Genomic DNA, 22,702 nt, shown 5'->3' on the forward strand with positions numbered 1-22,702 from the left:
CTGAACTCTCTCAGCTTTTGCTTGTCTGTAAAGGTTTTAATTTCTCCATCAAATCTGAATGAGATCCTTGCTGGGTAGAGTAATCTTGGTTGTAGGTTTTTCTTCTTCATCACTTTTAATATGTCCTGCCTTGGGGCTTCCCTGGTGGCCCAGTGGTTGAGAGTCCGCCTGCCGATGCAGGGGACATGGGCTTGTGCCCCGGTCCGGGAAGATCCCACATGCCGCGGAGCGACTAAGCCCGTGAGCCATGGACACTGAGCCTGCACGTCCGGTGCCTGTGCTCCACAGCGGGAGAGGCCACAACAGTGAGAGGCCTGTGTACTGCCAAAAAAAAAAATACATACATATATATATATATATATATATATATATATATATATATATATATATATATATATATATATATATGTCCTGCCACTCCCTTCTTGCTTGCAGAGTTTCTGCTGAAAGATCAGCTGTTAACCCTATGGAGATTTCTTGTGTTTTATTTGTTGTTTTTCCCTTGCTGCTTTTAATATGTTTTCTTTTTATTTAATTTTTGATAGTTTGATTAATAGGTGTCTTGGCGTGTTTCTCCTTGGATTTATCCTATATTGGACTCTCTGTGCTTCCTGGACTTGATTAACTATTTCCTTTCCCGAATTAGGGAAGTTTTCAACTCTAATCTCTTCAAATATTTTCTCAGTCCCTTTCTTTTTCTCTTCTTCTTCTGGGAGCCCTATAATTCGAATGTTGGTGCGTTTAATGTTGTCCCAGAGGACTCTGAGACTATCCTCAGTTCTTTTCATTCTTTCTTCTTTATTCTGCTCTGCAGTAGTTATTTCCACTATTTTATCTTCCAGGTCACTTATCCGTTCTTCTGCCTCAGTTATTCTGCTATTGATCCCATCTAGAGTATTTTTAATTTCATTTATTGTGTTGTTCATTGTTGCCTGTTTCCTCTTTAGTTCTTCTAGGTCCTTGTTAAGTGTTTCTTGCATTTTCTCTATTCTATTTCCAAGATTTTTGGATCATCTTTACTATCATTATCCTGAATTCTTTTTCAGGTAGACTGCCTATTTCCTCTTCATTTGTTAGGTCTGGTGGGGTTTTACCTTGCTCCTTCATCTGCTGTGTGTTTTTCTGTCTTCTCATTTTGCTTATCTTACTGTGTTTGGGGTCCCCTTTTCACTGGCTGCACATTCGTAGTTCCCGTTGTTTTTTGTGTCTGTCCCCAGTGGGTAAGGCTGGTTCAGTGGCTTGTGTAGGCTTCCTGGTGGAGGGGACTAGTGCCTGTCTTCTGGTGGATGGTGGTGGACCTTGTCTTTCTGGTGGGCGGGTCCATGTCTGGTGGTGTTTTTGGGGTGTCGGTGGCCTTATTATGATTTTAGGCAGCCTCTTTGCTAATGGATGGGGCTGTGTTCCTGTCTTGCTAGCTGTTTTGCATAGGGTGTCCAGCACTGTAGCTTGATGGTTATTGAGTGAAGCTGGGTGTTGGTGTTGAGATGGAGATCTCTGGGAGATTTTTGCCGTTTGATATTACGTGGAGCTGGGAGGTCTCTTGTGGACCAGTGTCCTGAAGTTGGCTCCCCCACCTCAGAGGCACAGCACTGACTCCTGGCTGGAGCACCAAGAGCCTTTCATCCACACGGTCAGGTACATGGGAAGTTTCTTGCCTTTTGGGAGGTCTGAGGTCTTCTGCCAGCGTTCAGTGGGTGTACTATAGGAGCAGTTGCACGTTTAGATGTATTTCTGATGTATCTGTGGGGAGGAAGGTCTGATTTTCTTTATGTGAGGCTGCCTGTATTATCATCTCCATGCTGGTCTCGAGGTGCTTCTCCCGTGCTTTCTTTTCCATTTGTTCTCTTGAATGATGTGCTTTAGTTATCATTATGCTCTCATTTAGATGAAAAATAGCTGCCCAATTTGAATACAGATCAGATTTTATAAAAAATACCATTCTGACAACACTGTGACAATTTAATTTATTCATTCTTGTCTTATGAATGAGGAATAAAAGGGGGAAACACTCTCTTCATATACTTCATCTCTGTGTCCTACCATGCTTGGTTTCGATTCCCCATGCCTGGGGAATGTGCTTTCTGGGCAGAACAATGTAACTTTTAAAATGTTAATCAGTTGCCAATATTTAAGAATCACCAGATTTCATGTAAGCAATCGAATTTTCAACCTCTCTTTGAAAATCAGAAAATGAAGGAATCCTGAGTGCACATTCACATGGGAACTAGGAAGAGTCATGTGGGGAGCCCTCAGTCCCCAACTACCAGACTTCCCAGCCTAGGCACCAGTCATGTGACTAAAGAAGTCCTCAGGCAACTCCAATCTCAGCTGCCATCTCACTCACAAGTCTATGAAGACCCAAGAGAACTACCCACCTGAGTCCACCAACCACCAAAAACATGAGAGAGAATAATAAAATGGTTGTTTAAACCCTGGATTTAGGGGTAACATGCTTTACAGCAGTAGATAAAGGCTAAAAGATAAAAGCTCTCTTAACAGACGAATTACAATTGTTTAAAGTAATGTCTCCCTTTTTGCTTGGGTCAACACAGATGTCATAGAGAGTCTCCATCTTAATTTTGTGTTTAAGCAGAAATCTAAAACATGAATGTGCCCAGGGGAGAAAAGAGAAGTAGAAGAAAAGCAATCCTTTGGAATCAGCTGTATTTTTTTAAAAAAATAAGCTGGTTGGCAGCACTTATGAATGTCACATAGGTTAAACAGTAATAAGTAGTAACATAGAAGGACAGAGTTTGAAAAGGGCTTGAATCCGGTTGTTTTCAGCTTCACTCGCTACTCACTCAGCACCCAGCACAATACCTATTTTTCCCTAATGACTGGATCAACTAAGAGAAGTTTTGTACATATTTTTCTGATTATGGGAATTTAAAATATCTTCTCAGCTATTATTGATACAAAAGGAGGGTGAATGCTACCTGCAAAGTAACCAACAAATTGTGGTTTATACAAAATAAGTTAAGCTAGAGTCTACACAGCTTAATGAGAGGCAGATTCAGGAATAGGAAAATCAACACCTAGCTTTTATTCCTTAAAGCTGAGCTCTACCGATAGAGATGTAAATCCAATCTTGAGCAAATCACTCAATCGCTTGCTCACATGAAAAAGGAAGCTAACCAGGCATTTCCCCAAAACTTGACATATCATCAAGTTTAACAGTACGGTCCACACACTCAAGGTAATAGAAGATCTTAACCTTATACCCAGCACAAAACTAAAGCAGCTGATACCCTTTTGCCCAAACAGAATTGTGTATCTCATTTCCTTCCCTTCTTTTCCCCACTTGTGACTCAAGCCAGATTTCATCAAGCTATTTTTGTAATTACTAAAATGCTGGAAATACAGCAGCAGGCCAGAAGCAAAGTAAAATGCAGCATCTAGCAAAAGAAAGAAAATCATGCTGAGTAACTGAAAGGCCATCTGCTTCTAGCTGAGCTGTAGGGGTGAGGAAGGCAATCTGGGCTGTACTATTTGTGTCTTTCCCCAAACCAAACCCACCTGCATGTTGTCAGTGGCATCCCCAAGCAGTCCTCCAAAAGTGATAGCATTAGTTACTGTTGCCAGATAAATGAAGAGAATTGCTGAAAGAGCCTGAATATTTAAAGCATCATAAAAATCACTGGCAAAAAATGGTGCTTTCCTCTTTATGTCCTTAATTAGTCCACCACAGAACCTGCATAGGGAGAAAGCAAACACGTGACAACATAAAATAAATTACCATCAAATTAACCAAGAGATAACTTAAAGATAATTTAACCACAAAGAATTTGTATTTAAAATGTTTGAATTAGAAGATACTCTTCAACTACTTAAGATAAAACCAGAAGACTGTGAATAATAAATCTTCTTCTGTCTCTTTTTTGGTCACCAAATTAGGCATCACGTTCCCTAAAGACTAGACAGTTGGTCTTTAGACGAGAATGAACTGTGTAGATGAATTAAATTTCTCACTGTCTGAAGAAAAACATCCAAACATGTGAGCAGATCATATAAGGCCCTTTATAATCTTGTCATAGCTTCCCTTCCAGCCTCATTCATTCATTCACTCATTCATTCACTCCACAAATGTTTATTGGGCATCTGTGACATGCCCAGCACTATTCTGGGTGCTGGAAAAACAGCAGTGAACAACACAGGAAAAAAATACCCACCCTCATGGAGTTACTTTCTGCGTGGGGGAAACAAAATAAGTAAAATGCATGGTGCTAAAACATCAAAGAAAAAATTAAGTGGGGAAGCAGGTTATTAAGTGCTAGAGTGCTACGCCTGAAATTTAGAGTGGGCAGATCAGGCCTCCCAAGCAAGTGACTTTGGGGTGAGGATTGGAAGGAATTAAGGAAGGAAACCATGCAGGTGTGTCATGGAAGAGCATCCCAAGCTGAGACCCATCACATTCGTCAGCAAGTCAGCTGACTCAAGCATCTGTCAACTCACTCCCCCACCCACCCCGAACCAAACCTCGTTCAGCCTTTCCCATGCTGTGCCTTCTGCCTATGATGCCCTCCCTCAGAGCTCAACAGCCCTCTGAGGTCTTGACCCTCCATTCATAGTTCAGACATTCACTAGAGGCTATCACGTTTTCTCAGGATTGCCTGTCTGTCTATCTTAGCTGCAGTCAGTGCCCTGTTTCAGTTTTCTTGGTACGCACAGGGCTGTGCATGGTACCAGGCATGCTGCAGACATGCAGTACATTTAGGGAACGTAAAATATGGAAGAAGGAAATAACAGTCTGATTAAATTAAAAAGTTAAATCCCAAAAATTATATCTGTATAAAAGGAAAAGTATATTCCTAATGGAAATAGGTTGTAAAGAACTAGTCAGAAAAAAAAAAAAATGGGGGAAAGAGAAGGTTCTACTCTCTATTCTATTTTTTTCTTTTGCGGTACGCGGGCCTCTCGCTGTTGTGGCCTCTCCCGTTGCGGAGCACAGGTTCCGGACGCGCAGGCTCAGCGGCCATGGCTCACGGGCCCAGCCGCTCTGCGGCATGTGGGATCTTCCTGGACCGGGGCACGAACCCGTGTCCCCTGCATCGGCAGGCAGACTCTCAACCACTGCGCCACCAGGGAAGCCCCTACTCTCTATTCTTTAAGATGGAAGAGGAGAGAAATAATGTCCTCTTAATTTGGGAGAGAAACCCAAGTGGGTCATCAGGGGAAGAAAATAACATAATTTCATTCAGATTCGACTGCATATTAAAATGACTTACTTTTGTGTTTTCAAAAAATCTGCAGTGTTTTTAAAAAGCCATATCTTCATAAAGAGTATCCCACTTAAAACTACAGTTAACCCACAATGAAATGGAGAACCTAACCATGAAGGAAATCCTAATGTGAAGAGATTTAACCAAAACGATCTGGGAAACCTGAATTCCCCACTGCAGGCCCAGGAGATGGTAGCCTGGGAGTTACTCATTTCTGTAACATGTTACCCACTTCTGAGTAAATGTACCGGGGAGAGAGGGAATCATGAAAGCCAAGTGGGGAAGACTGGCACAATACTCAGTCTCCCTGCAACACCCACCCACGAGTTCTCTTTCTCTCTAACACCCCTCACTCATGGTAATACCTAATACCTTTCTCTCATCACAGAAACTCCCTACTTCTGCTTTATTTTGCCCCATAAAACCAGATCCACATTTCGTTATTTGCTCATTGTTTGTCTCCTACCACTACAAGGTAAGACCCATAAGGAAAGGGGTTTTTCTTTCATTCACTGCTGCATCCCAAGTGCCTGTGACTAACAGATACACCATAAATGTGTGCTGGCTGACCAAACAAAAGTACAAACAGGTGAATAAAATGCTGACAGAAAGATGAAGGTAAATTCAGATCGGAAGAGAACCTCATCATGAACGACAGACAAATCCATAAGTTACCTTCCAGTGCGCTGTAATTCCTCACAATCCGCGTGCCCTCCTCCTCCATGGCCTCCATCATGGGGCGTGTCCCCGTTCATCTGAACATTTTCTCCACCTGAGTACATATTCTTTCTAAGCAAGACAAGAGAGCCCAAAAAAAGATTAGTTTATTTCATTCACCTGCCTCTTAGCTGGGTCCTGCACTAGCTGATAAAGAGATGGACCGAAAACCCTTTGGGAGAAAGATAATTATTTCCGGCTGCCATCCTAACAAACAACTTTTGAAATGTTCTGTTGAGAGCCAAGACAAATGAGTGGATGAACAGAAAGTTGAATAACTTGCATGTTGTATAAGAGGGAAATTGTTTCACCTGGAAAAACACAGATTTCTAGAAAATGGCTTCTCCTCAATTATCTCATCCAATTTCTTAACCTCTTAAATCTACAGGGAGTCATCTTGAGTAAACGAATCTTTCCACATGTACAAGGAGTCCCCGAAACAACCCGAAAAAATCTCTACAATGTATTCCAATATCATAATCTGAGAGCTCTAATTTGTCATCACTAATCACAACATATAACATTCATTTTATCGTGTCAACGAAATGTCAAACCAAGGCACATGTGTGATTCATTTGAGATATTACCTCAAGTTGAATGGAAACCTGAAAATCTTAGGGCAGTTGGCTGAACCTCTTTCCTTTACTAAACACAACCTCCTTCTCAAGGATGAAAACTCCCAATGGCCTGAAAATTTTACCTTTTGTCAGATGATGGAAGACTCTTAGGGGGCTCTATCCTGATCGCTGGATCCCATTCCCCGGGTGGAAGGACAATGACTTCATCTAGGAACTCGTCAATGCCAGCAATCAGGTCCTGCCTATCTTTTGCTTTATAAGCGATGTCATGGAACACCTAAAGAATAAAAAGAGATGTGCTGATCCAACAAGAGAGCTCTCCACATGCCTCACATCATGTAGAGCCTGAAGAATGCAATCCATAATCCACTTTAACATTTCTATAACCATAGCCCCATATTTGCTATTGTTCAGCTTACCCCAAAATATTTTGGTATTCAGATTATGAACCCAAAGAATATAGGTAGAGGCATGAGAACACAGCTGTGTTTCTTTTATATGATTTTTTCTATCAATACCATAAAACAACATTGCCTTTCATCTCCCACTAGCATGCACCATTACTGATATAGTTGTGATGGAAGCCAGATGAAAATGGTTTAGAGAAATATACTGAAGATCATTCCCCAAAATAAAAACTACTGCGCCAAACCATTGCTTATAATTCAAGAAGCGTAAGTTCAAGCTGATTGTTAAGACTGAGTTAAGACTCAGACACTGCAGCTCTCAAACACACAAATAATGTGTGTTAAAGCAAAGGGCTTTAAGTAGGTGATCATCTGTCTATCTTTTAGCAAGGCAATAACTAAACCATCCAAGGCAGCAAATGTTCTATGTCTTTTATGCAAATATCCAAAGAAGGAGCCTCCAGACGTCCATAATCCTCTTTGTCAATCGCTCCATTCCTCTAACCTGGCTGATGATCTGAAAGTCCTTTACACATAACCTAAGACTTTCATACCTCGTTAAGTCAAATTCTTTAGTCTCCAGGAGAGAAGATGGCCCTTATTTGATACCCTTACCTATTCTTAAAGATCGCTACTAAGACTCTTCTCCTCAATTAGAATTTTTAAAAGCTACCAAGCAAACACCAATGGTCTGGGGGCTGTGGGGTTGAGGGGAGGGCAATACAAAGTGCCAGCATATCATCTGTAGTGGACACAATTGGCCACAGCCTTATTTTCTCTTGCTACTTCCCTTAGTAGAGGCTGGAAAGTCGTCATTTTCCCAGCCTACCCTGACGATAAGGATGGACAATTCTGACCCATGAGATTAAAAAAGAAGGGGGATGGGGGGATAGCTTTTGAATACCTGTTAAAAGAGACAGACACAGCTAACACTTCCCTTCCTCCTTCCTCCTGCCTTGCATACAGATGACGTGACTGGAGTTGACGGTAGTAGCCATCTTAAGACCACAAAGCAAGAGCCTTGGCACTTGATTTTATCATTAAGCAGTTAAATTAAACCAACTCCAGCAACCAACTACCTCCAAATTTCCTCATATGTGAACAAAATAAACCCTAAATTGTTTAAGTCACAATAAGTCAAATTTTCTGTCATTTGCAGCCTAAAACATTTCTAATTGATACATCTTTGGAGGAATCATTTTTTTAAAGAAATCATAAATATGCAAAAATAAATGAAAGAACCCACTGAGATGCTTAGTTGCCTCAAGGGGAAAAAAACAGCATTGCTATTCATCAATGCTCTCAGATTAAGTAACCATCTGGTAATCACTATATAGAACTTGCCATAGCTAAATGCTCTATTCTCCACTTAACACACGGAGAAGCTAACATATCAAGCAATGAAGCAAAAACAAAACATTCGGGAAAATAGTAAGCTACAAAGATGCAAAAGCAGAAATTAGTGCTCCTATATTCTCATAGTATTTCTCCTCCTATGAGACCAGTTTGGAGTTTCGGTATGTCTACATAATGTGTGTAATGACATTCAAGCTATTAGGAGAGTATGGTCATAATTCCAACGTACTAGATGCTCTGCAGTAACAGTTGCTAATGCATTTTAGTATATGTATCATTCCTTCCCACAAGATAAGAAAACCACAAAAACAGGTACTTTCTGATACCTAAGGGAAAAACTGCATTATCCATTTTATTATGCATTATTTTATAGAACCCATCATTTCTGAAACAACACAGTATATGGACACGAGTTTCCAGAATTAATATATTAAACACTTTAAGAGATTAAGTTAATACAGTGTCTTGAACCTTTTAAATAATATTTAACATAGCTCAGTTTAGAGGAAGAAAGGAAAATATGACTTATTCTAACATAAAATTTATTTTTTGAAAACTATCAAATGCAGATGTCAGCTCATTTGCATGAACGACTGTACCTCATGTTTTAAGAAGGTTGGTAACTACATAATTCTAACTGAATAAATTGTGACAGCCAACTCACAGTATGAAAACACAAGTAGGACATTCACAGATCACCATCTTCCCGATTCCCTACCTCATCAGACATCAAGGTGGCAATGGCTCTGCCAATCTCATGGTAGGACTTGGCTTTCCCCTTAGGACCTAAGAGAATGAACAAGAACCTAATGGAAGAGGAAAGAAGCAAAGGCTATAACACACATTTCATCAAACTCAACACACATAACACTGAGACACATTTACCCTAATTCATAAAACGGTTAGGTCTAGAATTCACCTTTAAAACAAAGGTAATATTCTTGCTAATATGAAAGATACTCTTTCACGCTGTTGTGAAACACAAACTGTTTTTCATTTATTTGGAAGCAAGGGAGAATTTAGCATGGAAACCTGAGAAGCTTCTTCACAGAGAAGGAAAGGTTCACTTTATGAGTCATTCAATCTTTCTTTTCTAAACTTTCTTCTCTCTCTCCCTTTCTTCTGACTCTCCGAATCTTTGGAGAAAACCCATTAAGCACAATAACGAGAAAGACTTAGTACATCTTCAGATTTCTCTGACGTTTCTTTACCCAATATGGATGATGACAAATGATCCTCTCCATGTTTTTAAGAAATATTTCTACTCAGAAGTGGCTGGGAGTCAGCAAAAACCAAGTCTTCTACAAGTAAGCCACATGCTGACAGCCAAAGCAAAGAAAGAAAAATATGAGAGAAATTCAAAATAAAGCACCATGCACAGCTAAAATTCTTTCATGGGCGTCAACAAGTTTCTTTTCCAAACTTGTTTTCTGGATAATGCACAAAGCACTGTTCCATAGCAAGCAGGTCCTGAAACTCGCAATAATGAGCTTATCTCCACTTAAGTTCACCCCTTATCATGTTGGAAGGAATCCCTCACTGATCATAAGGGCAAAGATGCATGTCTCAACTGGGGAGCAGGAAACCCAGTAAGTAAATGAATTTAAAAACACAGACAAAAGGCAACACTAGATAAATCCCTTCCTTGCTTATTTATGATCATGTCTTACCTAACATGGAGATAATGAGGACAATAAAAATGATCATATCCTCTGTTTGCACAGCTCTTTAAAGCCTGTAAATCATTTCACATTCACACATCATTTAAACTCTTACTAGCCTCTGCAATAAGGACAGGTATCTTATTTCCATTTAATGGTGAAGAAACCTAGGTTCAAGGAAGTTATGGATGAGCCCAAAGACTGTCCCTAATAAATGACAGAGTAGATAGACAGGACTTCTTACCTCCTGTTTTTTTCAGCACACGGTTCTGCTTAATAATACCTGCCCAACCTATATACCAGAGTTGTGACTTCACAGAGAAAAGCTATCCAACTATGACTTCCATACGTCACTCTGGGGAAAGATGTTGTGGATACTTAGCTGAAGACAAGAAAACTTCGGTAAGATTTTATGGGACCAGGAATGGCTTAGGACTTTTCTTCGTAAAATTTTATTCTTTTACTAATTTAATCCTATATATCTCATTTTAAATAAGAAAGGACTGATAGCAAGCACTCTTCAAGGTATTAGGGTCTGTTCCCAAATGCCCTTGAATAGGTAGTTCCTTTTTTCATCATAAAATTCAATCCAAAGAGTGAAGAAAAAAAAAAACAAATTGAGAATGGAAGAAGGTAAATCTGAAAGTCTGAATACCCATATTTTATACCAGAATAACCATAAAACCATTCAGTATTTATTTGCTTAGAAACCAGTTCTGGAGTGGAGCGGTACACTCGCTTTCAAGTGTTATCACAGTAGAAGAAACAGCAAAAGCAATCAGCAGGTGCGAAAGTCTGTTCAAGTATGAAGGAAGTCATTATTAGAATTGGATTTTAGTTCTTCTAACTAGAACTTTTCTTCTTTTGAAGTTGGACCTAATTTATATACCACTACATACAGTATTATAAAGTGTTTTTTTATGGACAGTACAATGCATTTTTCTGAAGGGGCGGATCACTGATTTGAGTGCAACACCCCAAAAAAATATTTAACCACTACAGTAAAATATAAATCTCATTAAGAAACATCTACAGTGCTGGTCACATGTCCCAATCCTATTTACCTGTCTACCAAGGGCCAGCTGTCAGGCAGGACAATAAGCCCATAGTTTTAGGCAGAAGAAGGCAGATGTGGTGCAGTAAGAGAAAATACATAACACCTGGATGCTTTACTAAATACATTTTTAGATAACGGATTTCCTTTGCTCGTCATTTTTCATTATTTCAATGTATCTAAATACTAGTGTCTAAGTAATACGTAATATCTAAAACCTTTCCAGAACCACTCTCTACCTCTTCCTACCTCTCCCTAGTATCTCCATCATGATTATTTTACATTTAGAAATACACATTATAGAAATGCACATTTATCAACTGACACATAAATTAATGATCAGGTTGACTAAATGGCAACAAAGCCTAAATAGTGTCTTGTTAGAAAGTGAGGAAGATACTCTCAGTCATTAACAGTCCCCAAATAAAAACTTTGGCAGACAATGGGTAACTAGTCCAAGAACTGATAGAATAATGGATCCTCTAACTTAAATACTATAAGATGAGGGCATACATTTTCTATGAGTTTTTACTCTGTTCTTTACTAAATAGTACCAAAGAATGAATGGTAGTAATAGACCAGTGGTGACCATAACGTTTATTATAGCAATAAACCCAGCATATGAGAGCTATAGTGTTTTACTAACCTAGATACAAAGGTACAATTCCCCTTTACTGGGTAATGTGATTTTTATTTTAAAAAATTATATATATATATATATATATATATATATATATATACACACACACACACACACTCTTATGTATTATTGTAAGTATATATATATAATATATTATATATCATATATATTATTGTATATAAAATATATTATAATAATTATATTATATAATATATATTATATATACTTATATTTTATATTTTATATATATATATATATATATATATATATATATACTTTAATGGAAATCATCAAGTGCCAAATAGAAATAAAATATTACATATCAGTTAAAATTTTCACATTACTCCAGGCAGGAACCATTCAGTAAATCCATCTCCTTAAAATGATATAGAGAGGAAATCTGGGCATCTACAAGTAGCAGGAAACGTCACCTCTGGTCAAGAATTTCATCTGTAGGAAAGCAGACCCTTAAGAAGCCTCTAATTTGAACTGCGTTGTTGAAATGGGGATGAGAGATCTGGGAAAACTAACAACACAGAAAAACTCATCAAGTTCAAGTTCCCTCTGCCTGAAACATGTTCTCTCCTCTTTAACCCTCAAAGAAGCAAAAGCTGTTACAACTTTTATGATAGAAGTACCTCTTGCCAAACTCAGCTTTTATAATGTACTGAAAACTTCTTTCATGACTCAAGCTGTTTTTTGTCAAGGGACAGATGTTTTTTTTAAACAGAAGCTTTTTTTCTTTATTAACAAATTAGAGTAAACATCAAATTTGTGTGGCTGAAATGGCACAGCTCATGTTGATGGCTTGGGGGAAATAATTTATGTTGCTGAGTTGTTTTTATTCACTCAAAACTAGAAACAAGTCATAGTTAGAATTTTTAATAGTGCCTGGTTGTCTCGAGAATCTTCATGGGACCCTTCTACTCTTATGCGCTCGCTTTTCCATACAACTAATTGTGCCTGGGGAGGATGTCTCCAGCATTCTCCACGACAAAAATCAGTACCAGATGATCTGTGTCCAGAACCACTGGGCTATACTCACATTCACAAAACAATTATAGGCAGAAACAGAGCATAATATCAGAAAAAGAGCCAGCCTTCCTAAACCACTCAATCTTTTCAGAGAGGATGTGCACCCCCATCCTTCCTGACATATCACAGCTATTTCTAAAATAAACTCAGAATGTATCAGTCCTTTACTCCCTTCCTTCAAAACAATAGTGAATCAAATAACCCAGTGCTCATATTTAGTGGCTTTGGAAAATGTGGCTAAACTGTACCTTCCACAATAAATTCATGAGGACCGCAAGCTCACCGTAACCAACCATATTACAGTGAGCAACTGGAAGACTGTCACACAAGACAGAATTGAACTAGCAGGACCTCCGTCCCAATTCCTCTAATACAATTTTTTATAGTTTTGACAATTAGGCACAAATAACTGCTTTTAGGCAGATCGTTATTTATAACATAAAATATATATTAACTTACAGTGATATAAAGGGGTAATAAGCATTCTAATTTTTTAGAGGGCTAGAGCTCCCTGAATAACTATTTGCCTTAGATGTGAAAATCAAGGTCAGAAAAGGACAAACTGATCAGGAACTTTGATTATTCTTCATGGGAAAACGCTCAAGTATTTTATTCCAATCCATTCTGGATACCTCCTTAGATTTTCCCTAAAAGCCTGCCCTTGGAGTCAGAAGTCTGCACTGGTAGTGAATCGTCCCTGTGCCTCCACCTCTCAACTATAAAATGGGAATTATGTTCATCTCCATGTGGCCCCTATATATGACTGAGTGGCAGCCTCTATGGACAGGTGTAAGATGATAGCAAGCAAAGTATCTGCAAGATGCTAAGAAAATCATAAACGTATCCTAGCAAGTCACCAGAGATCAAAGGACAGAGTTTATTTGCTTTCACATGCATGGCAAGAAGGGCCCCTACGTGGAGAACATCCATCCAGTTGGTAGGAGTCCAGCTGCAAGCAGAAAGCTAAAACAGATCAAGCCAAGAGCAGAGTAGATAGAGAAACTTGTGGACTCTACACAAAAGGAGCAGCTACCACCACATTTCCTAAAAGATGCACGGTAGTAATGCTGTTTATGATAAATAGTAATAATTATAATAATAATAAGCCAAAGAGCCTAACATTCCTCCACCTTCAAAAGGAAAAATGACCGTTGTTACAAGTTGTGCACAGAAACAGACTTCTCGGGTCTCCCTGCAGGACAACAGGGTGGCATGCATGTTAAAGCACATGGCTGAGTGCAGAGGCATCCTTCACAATGACTACCACACTCCTTGTAGGATTTCCTTTATTGGATTTCACAGGATGCAGCCATTGTAAATGGCCCCATATTACTCATACACAAAAAAGCTAATGAGACTCCCTACTCAGTGATTACAGCTTGCCCTGGTTCAGAGGACAGCAAATGGATAAGACTACTTCCTGGAAAAATGTCAACACGCTAGGATATATTATTCAGATTGTTGCCCTGAAACAGCTTTATGACATTATTGAATTACATTCCCTTGAATTGCCTGGGCTCCTTTTTTCTATTCAAATGATGCTGGATTGTACCCCTAGACTAGTACCACCCTCCAGTACAGAAGAAAATGAACCAGACAGGAACAGAAGATTAGAGGGACACAAAAATAGTCCTGACTTGCTACTCAATGAACTTGTATTATTGTTAAACAAAAAGCCTTTTAAAATATTTTTTATTTGTAGCTTCTAGAGAAAAGTAATAATAAAAATGAAAAAGCAAGAGAAATTTAACACTTCTGGGTACACTTTTTTTTCTTGCAAGCTCCAGTAAAGTTAGTCCAAAGAGACAAAAATAAAACCATAGGGACACACAAGCTGGACTTCGGCCACGATCTGAGTCAGCTAGCTGTTCGCCAGGTGATTGTTCAGATAGAACTGCAAGGGTCTGCTGGAATGTTTTCAAGCAAAAAGCTAAGTTACAGAAAACACAAATCATGATAATCCCATTAACTGAATATGATCATCGCCTTTCCTCTGCTATTTGTCCAATGACTGCTTATATTATTCCTATATTGTAATATGACAAATATTATTCCTATTTTAGGTGTCTAAGAAATATAAAAATGGAGTAAAAATGCCTGTATGATAAGAATGGCCTGTAACCTATAAACTGGGAGGCCATAGGAAATGTTCTCCTAATTTGCCTCCTAAGTTGGCTCAGAACAAACCTTGACCCCCTTGTCTTCTTGGTTGATCACACTCTCATCATCTGAGGTCACTGAGCATTCACAGCCCTTCCTGCTCATGTGGGAAACCTAAAGAAAAGTCCCCTGGGACCCACAAAAGGCACCCTCCCCCAAAAAAGGTCCTATTTATATGATAACTTTCTAATGTCAACCTGAAGATTATAAACTGCTCTTTAAACTCTTCTTAAGCACAAGTTTAAGTGAAGCATTAACTTCTATTGACCCATTGCACTTCGGAAGTCAAGCTTCCTAACTCCTCTACTGGGCTCAGTTACAGAAGGAAATAAAAGAGGATGACTTCTAAAGTATTGTGCAGGGTAATGAGTACATGATTGTAATAAGAGTAATATGCTTCCTCTTAAAACTTTATGAGTCATAACACAACAGTAAAGTGTGCAAATGATTTTTACATATGTGTATATATAATATACATATAGACATGTCTATATATATACATATAGACATGTCTATATATATACATATAGACATGTCTATATATATAATGTGCATATGCATGTATGTATGTACCCACTACCAATTTTCTAATAAAACAGAGAGCAAATGAAAGCAACTCTGACCTTTGAATCATTCACCATCTATATGATCTTAGAGAAGTTACTTAAACTTTCAAACTCAGTTTCTTCATCTATAAAATCCACATACCTATAGTTTATACTTTAAAAAAATCATTATGAGGATTAAATAGACTAATCCATAAGAAACTGTTCTGTAGCCCAATGAATTATTATAATTGTTATTTTTATTACTACTGTACAAGTGCCAAGTAATCTGGTTGCATGAAAATTAGACTGAACCATTATTTCGGGTTAAACCTTTCCAATATGCTTGCTTTGGATGTACCCTCATCCTCTTGGTTCTCTAGCCTGAGGGAGAGAAGCTGTCCCTATCACCACATTGTGGACCCCGGCGGGTCAGGGAGCAGCTTACCTTGTGGGCACAGGGACCTCAGTCAGGGCACCCAGCATGACGGCCTGCTGCAGCCGAACAAAGGCAATGAAAGGAGAATCTAAGAAGTTGACCTCGCCAACAAGCACGTTGGAGGCTTCGGCATCACGTGGCAGTTTTTTCATGAACTTATTCTTCAGCTGCACAGGAAGAGCCAAGAAAACACAACTTATTTCCAGAGAAGGGAACTCAAAGAATTTCCTTTATATGAGTCTACACGCAACAGGCAAGCCCTGGCTAGCTATTCTTCTATTATGTTTAACCATTCTATCATAATAAACATTTCTCTGTACTTTGAATTCAAAAACATTGAGAGTAGAGTCACATGGTTTACATGAGGGTATAGTCACATGGTTTACATTGTTTTAACAATATTTACATATATATCAATTCATTTACTTATTCACTCAATAAATGAGTTGAGAGTCTCCTATGAGCCAGGAACTGATCTAAGCCTTAGGGATAAGGGATGCGTCAACTAATTACATGTCCTCCTTGAGCTCATATTCCAGCAGGGGAGAAGTAAAGTATGATTTAAAGTAGTGATAAGTGCTGAGAAGGAAAAATAAAACACGTAAGCGGGTACTGCTTTAGGCAGGGAGGTCAGGGAAGGCCTCTGAAGAAATACATTTGACATTGGAGAGAGGGGACAAGCCAAGCAAAGATCTGGGCAAAGAACACTGTAGGCAAAGAGAGCAGCAAGTGCAAAGCCTCTGAGACAGGCAAGAGCTTGGCAGTTAGGGGAACAGTAGGTAGGTAAGTGTGGTGGGAGCTGCAGGAGAAAAGGAGAGGAAAGGGAAGCAAATGAAGTTGCAGAGGTTAGGGGGGACCAGGTGGTAAAGGAAATGAAGGCCACAGAAAGAAGTTTTGGATGTCTTAGACGGAACGCACCTACTAAAAGTCCAAGTGGAAACGTGGAGTAGAAAGACATCAATTCAGGAGATACCACCATGTAAGAAGTATTTAAGACCATGGGGTAGGATGACACAACCTCGGGTGTGAGTGTAGAGAAGAGGGAGAAGATCTAAACGCCGGGCTACTCTACCTTTTATAGGAACGGGAGGGGATATCAGCAGAAGACATTGAAAAAGAGCAGCCAGTGAGGTAGGGAGAGAACCAGGACTTCATCAACTGTCAGGTGAAGAAAGGGCTCAATAAGGAAAGGGTATCAGCTGCTGAGTCAAAGCCTGCTGGAAGTTCAAATAAGATGAGAACTAAGAAGGAACCAATGAATCTGGCAAGGTGGAAGGGCTGGGTGATCCTGACAAGAGCTGTTACAGTGGACACCAGGCTACCCAGTAAAGAATGAGAGGTGAAGAAGTAGAGACAGGGAATGGAGAGAATTATTTTGAGAAATGTTGCTGCCAAGAAAAGCCAAGAATTAAGGAGGTAGGTGAAGGCATAAAACAGGGGATTTTTTAAACGGGAAATATGCTAACACTTTGGAGTGTGCATGAGGATGATCTAGTAGAGACAGATTATTGCTATAGGAGAGAGGGGATAAATGCAAAAGCAGCTCAAGCAACCGTGAACTACTGAGATGACGTCCACAGCACAGGTAGAGGGATTAACTTCAGGTGGAACACAGAGAGCTCATCAATCCCAGCTAGGGAAGGCAGAGTACAGATGGGGGTGATCTGGCAAGTTTGTGGGGTGAAGATGAGGGCTTCTGAGGACTTACATTTTTGCAGTGAAATATGAGTGATCTGATGGTGAGGAGGAGGTGGGATGTACATGGGAGCTTGAGGAGAAAGGTAAAGGGGTAAAGTGGTTTTCTTGGAGAGTAAACGTTGCTTGACAGTCACTTTGAAAAGTTATTGTAGCTGTTATACATTCCTTTCCCCTCCTCCCCAGCTCCCACTTAGAGTAGGATTGTTCAAGCACCCTTCAGCGAGTGGGAAACATCTCCCAAAAGCTCAAGGAGAACATCTCAACAATCATAAAAGGATGGAGATAAGAATTTTGCAGGACCTTATGAAACACACAGACTTCTAGGATACACTTATCATCAATATGAATGTCTCTCCCCTCAAGTCAAAAAGTTAACAGTGAACTTTTTTTGCCATGGATTATTGCTGATATGGGAAGTGGGAGACATGGTCCAATTTTCCCCAGTAATGAAAAATTACAGTAACATTTAATTTTCAATTTCCATTTAAAGAGTTCTTAATTAGGGAAAATAAGCGCCATGACAGTTAATTCCCCCAAACTATCACCCTCAGTAGCATTTTTATGAGATTCTTTCATTTGGTACTTCATACAAGAAGAAAGCTGTGAGTCAAAAAAAAAAAAAAAAAAAAAAGGAAGTTGGGGTTAATAATTTAGTGGAAACCAAAAAGAAAAATAAAGCAAAGGCAAGATATATATTTTTAGATGTCAGAAACATGACTACTTCTAGCAGTAAAAGCCTTTTCCAAAGTTTACACCATTAATCCTTCAAAAAAATCTGTTTACGTTCTACAGATATGAAAAGAGCAGCCACGGGAATGGTCTAAAAACATCAAATTGCCAGAATTGTTATTACAGCCTAAGAAAGTTACAGTAATGAATTGTTCTCTGTAACACAGAGTAGAGTGTGGGGTACAGTCAAGTGACACAAACGCATAACAAACTATCACTGCAAGAGTAACCTTCTTCCACCTCTTTCCAGAGAGAGCTCCCATTACCAACACAGTGCAAGAAGCTCTATAATAATCCAATTCTCTCCAGCACTCTTTGCTCTAGTTAGGCAAGCAATCTGATCATAATCTCCTTCTGTTTTATGTACTTAGACTCCCACACTTAGGATCAAAAACTGTCCTTTCCTCATTTCTACCTTTTCTAAACCTTCAGAACTCAGAACAAGCCTTTCTACTACCTCAGTGCTCCTCCTTGGCAACTCCAGAAGCATTCATTTCTGAATCACACGTTTGCCGGAGGTGAAGTCTTTCTCCTGAGCTTCCTGAGGGTTAGGACAGTTTATTCCCTGTGGTACTAAACACTTACTTTGCACATAATTCAGCTGTAATAAATATTTTGAATGGCAGGAATGAACTCTGTAGCACTAAAAATCAGACCACAAGACCATCAAATGCCCAGGAAAGTTAGAGAGGTTTTAGAGGCTCATTCTAGACCATACTAACTATGTCTGGATCTTCTATCACTAAGCAACTACCTGACCCACAACACACAGAGAATATTCCACAGTCAACTATTTTCTTCCACAAAACACTTTACTAGGACTATGGTACCTTTACTGAGATGACTGTATCATCTTGGAAAATCAGAAGTATATTTTTACAGCTAAAGGACCTGTATTCTATGTGCTCTGAAGAGAAGCAGTTCTAAAGATATGTTCCTTTAGATCAGCGTACCTCAAACTGTGTTTGTGGAATACTAGTGTTCTTGGACAAACTAATAGCTATTCTAAAACAGAAATGTGTGGCACCTGAGGCGCCCCAGAACTTAGTCCTTTGATGGCTCTTTTCTTTCTACACACACTCCCTGGGTGATCTCAATCAAGTCCCATGCCTTCAAATACCATCTACATACTGATGACTCACAAATTTATATCTTCAGCCAGGACCTCTTCCCTGAACTCCAGTCCTATAACATCTCTACTTGGATGTCTAATAAGCATTGCAAAGTTCACAAATCCAAAACTAAGCCCCCTAAGAGTCCCCTCAAACTAGCTCTTCCTGGAGTCTTCCTCATCTGGTTAATGGCAGCTCCATTCTTCCACTCCTCAGGCCCAAACCTTGCTGTCATCCCAACATCTCCTCCTCTCACACCCCATGTCCATCTTATCAGCAAATCCTGTTGGATTTATATTCAACGTATATCCAGAATCCAACCATTTCTCACCATCTTCACTGCCACCACCCTGGTCCACATTACGAGCATCTCTCTCCTGGGTTATGGCATTGGTCTCCCGGCTGGATTATCTGCTTCTGCCCTTGCCCCCCAGTCAGTTCTCCAAAGCAGCCAGAGCAATCAAATCAGGAGTCAGATAAAACCCTCTGTTGGCCCCATTTCACTGAGAGGCAAGACAATATCTTTATGACAAGCTGCAACCCCAGCATCATCTGGCTTCCCGTCAGTTCCCTGACCTCCTTTCCTACTATCTTTTCCCAGTCTTCTCCTGACCCCCCACTCTAGCCTCCAAGTCCTCCCTAAAACTCGCCAGGCACACTCTTACCTCAGGGCCTTTACACCTGCTGTTGCCCCTGAATGGAACGTCTGCAGGGCTTCCTCCCTCATTTCCTTCAGATCTTTACCTAAGTCACTTCCTCATCAGTCAGAATTTCCCTGGCCACGTTAGTTAAAATTTCAACCTCCCTCTCCTCACAGATTCTTCTTACTCCTCCTTCCTGCCTCATTTTTTAGTTCTTTGTATTTATTATAGTCAAGCATGTTGCATGTTTTACTTATCTTCTTTATTATCTCCCCACTAGACTACCCACTAGAATGTAAGCTCCCTAATAGTAGGAATATACATTTCTTTTGTTCAGTGTTGTATCCCTAATGCTTAGGAGAAAAGCTGAATAAATATTTGTTGAATGAATGAATGATGGTTATTATTTCTGCTCTTCACAATAAGCTTTTCTAATGCTTCTTTTAAAGTAGTAGGTACTGGGCATCCCACCACTAGCCAAGCCATCTAAGTGGACAAAAGGCCTAGATATGGCCTATCTTAGTAAACAGTGATTGGTAACAGTGTTACCATTCACACAGGGACCAAAACATTTTGGAAAATTAATACTCAAATGTGTAAAAACCAATATTTCCCTTTCACCTGAGGTTGTTCCCCTCTTTGTTGAAAGGGCCTTTCACAGTACTGTCCACACTAGGAGAGAATGAGGTCAATACCCAAAATGAAACACAAAATCGGGAGAGAAAAATGGATGAAAAGAGAGACTGCTGAGTCCCCAGCCCAGGCCCTGAGGTCCTGCAGCTTCTCCATTCTGTGAACTCAACAAGAATTCTCACTAGTTATATAAGCCAGAAAATTCCATTTAGGGTTTATATTAATTTGAGGTGATTTCTGTCTACTGAAGTCCAGACCCTTCAAAAAAGTTTATTTGTCAAATAAATTTGAGGAATACCATGTTAAATAGAATTAAATAAGTTTCTATACTATACACTCTCTTAGAGTTTTGAATATGCCTATATGCCTAGGAATGCTTTATCTCCCACTAGGAGATAAATAAGGCACATTTTGATATGAGAACAGATTTTAAAATGCTGTTTGAGACAGAAATTTTCTCATCTCCCATTTAATCCTACTCTCAGCTCCATTTAATTCTCTTCAAATTTAATGGGTGCCTCCAAGGTACAAGGCCTGATAGTGGGCACTGCAGAGAACAGACAGACCCTACTCTCCTGAAGTTTATAGTCCAGCAAAGAGAAGCAACTATAGAAATAGCTCTAATGAAAGAAGAAACATGAAGCAATACGAAAGGTATATTGTTCAACGGAGGTCACAAAACATAGCAATCACACCTGGCAACAGAGTTCAAGGAAGGCTCTTCTCTGGATCAAGGTTTAAAGATCCCCCTCATAAAGGTGGGCTCATCAAATACTGATTCATACGGGTTCTCTTTTCCAAGTACCTCAATAATATTTGATAAAGGAAGAACTAATGACTGAAGTATAAAACCCATTTCTGGGCTTACACAATAAAATGTGAACAATAATAAAGTACTAACAAAAAAGCCTGTCAGGGCTTCCCTGGTGGCGCGGTGGTTGAGGGTCCACCTGCCGATGCAGGGGATATGGGTTCATGCCCTGGTCTGGGAAGATCCCACATGCCGCGGAGCGGCTGGGCCCGTGAGCCACAGCCGCTGGGCCTATGCGTCTGAAGCCTGTGCTCCGCAGCGGGAGAGGCCACAACAGTGAGAGGCCCACGTACCGCAAAAAAAAAAAACCAACAAAAAACAACCTGTCAACATTACACAGAATGGTGAAGAATAACCATTCTTTTATTGGTTATAAAAGATAATGAAAAGATAATGAAAGATAATGAAAATAAGAACAGACTTTAAGGCTTTCAAATCAGGTTGAAGATCACCCAATAAATTCATCTGGATTGAATTCCAATGATAAAGTTTGACATTCTTTTCTTATGAATCATTAGCTGATTCTCCAAGGGATACCCAGCCTGGATTTTATGCAGGGCCAACTATGAGAACACACACGGTGGAAAAAAATTCCTTTAGGCAAACTTGATTCCAAAGAAATGGATTTCAAAGGGCTGCCATGTGGAGGTACAATTGGTAAAAAGATACTTTGACTAGCTCAGCGATTTGGGGACACTTTTTTGTCTTTACCAGGTAACATCACCAACTCTGTGAATCCAGGGGTGTACATTTCAGGTTCCTTTTATATTAGCCTGTATTCTTTCTTCCAAAGTAAGGTCTTGCTACAATTACTCAGAAGTATACGGCTTGCCCTCTGCCGTAAATATTTACTCTTAGAATTTCTTAACCTTCCTTACTTTCTGACCAGTTTTCTAACAACCCAGTGATCAGAGTACTAGCATATCAAGAAACTAGAAATTATGAAGGGATAAAGCAGAACAAGTAGACTGATTATAACAGAGATAGCTTACTTGGGATGACCACCCATGTGATGATGGGAAAGTTACTCATACACAAGCAATATGCATCACATATAGCTAATTGAAAAAAATCAATCTTCCATATTCCACTCAGGTCTTAGATTCTCCTGCCCTTTCCTATAAAAACAGTTTGTATTACAATTTTAGGTTTTCTATATGGGACCTGTCACAATGTAACTGTAATCAATCTTGATTGACTGGGATACCATTATGGCGTCCTTGCCTTCTTGCCATCATCCTCAGACCTGCAGCATCACCTGGTAAGT

General features: G+C 39.5%; 1 protein-coding gene across 4 annotated transcripts in view; it reads right to left on the reverse strand.

Moving 5' to 3' along the window:
* Positions 1-22,702, reverse strand: part of SLC4A4 (solute carrier family 4 member 4) — a 356,040-nt gene that overhangs the window by 103,156 nt on the left and 230,182 nt on the right. For all 4 annotated transcript variants that reach the window (XM_060012413.1, XM_060012412.2, XM_060012411.2 and 1 more), the window contains 5 exons: positions 15,821-15,978; positions 8,996-9,083; positions 6,637-6,791; positions 5,895-6,008; positions 3,517-3,691 (listed from right to left, as the gene is read on the reverse strand). In XM_060012413.1, the coding sequence (XP_059868396.1) occupies positions 3,517-3,691; positions 5,895-6,008; positions 6,637-6,791; positions 8,996-9,083; positions 15,821-15,978 (690 nt within the window). The remainder of the gene's footprint in view (positions 1-3,516; positions 3,692-5,894; positions 6,009-6,636; positions 6,792-8,995; positions 9,084-15,820; positions 15,979-22,702) is intronic.

Source organism: Delphinus delphis, chromosome 5 (assembly GCF_949987515.2).
Source record: "Delphinus delphis chromosome 5, mDelDel1.2, whole genome shotgun sequence".
NCBI lineage: Eukaryota > Metazoa > Chordata > Mammalia > Artiodactyla > Delphinidae > Delphinus > Delphinus delphis.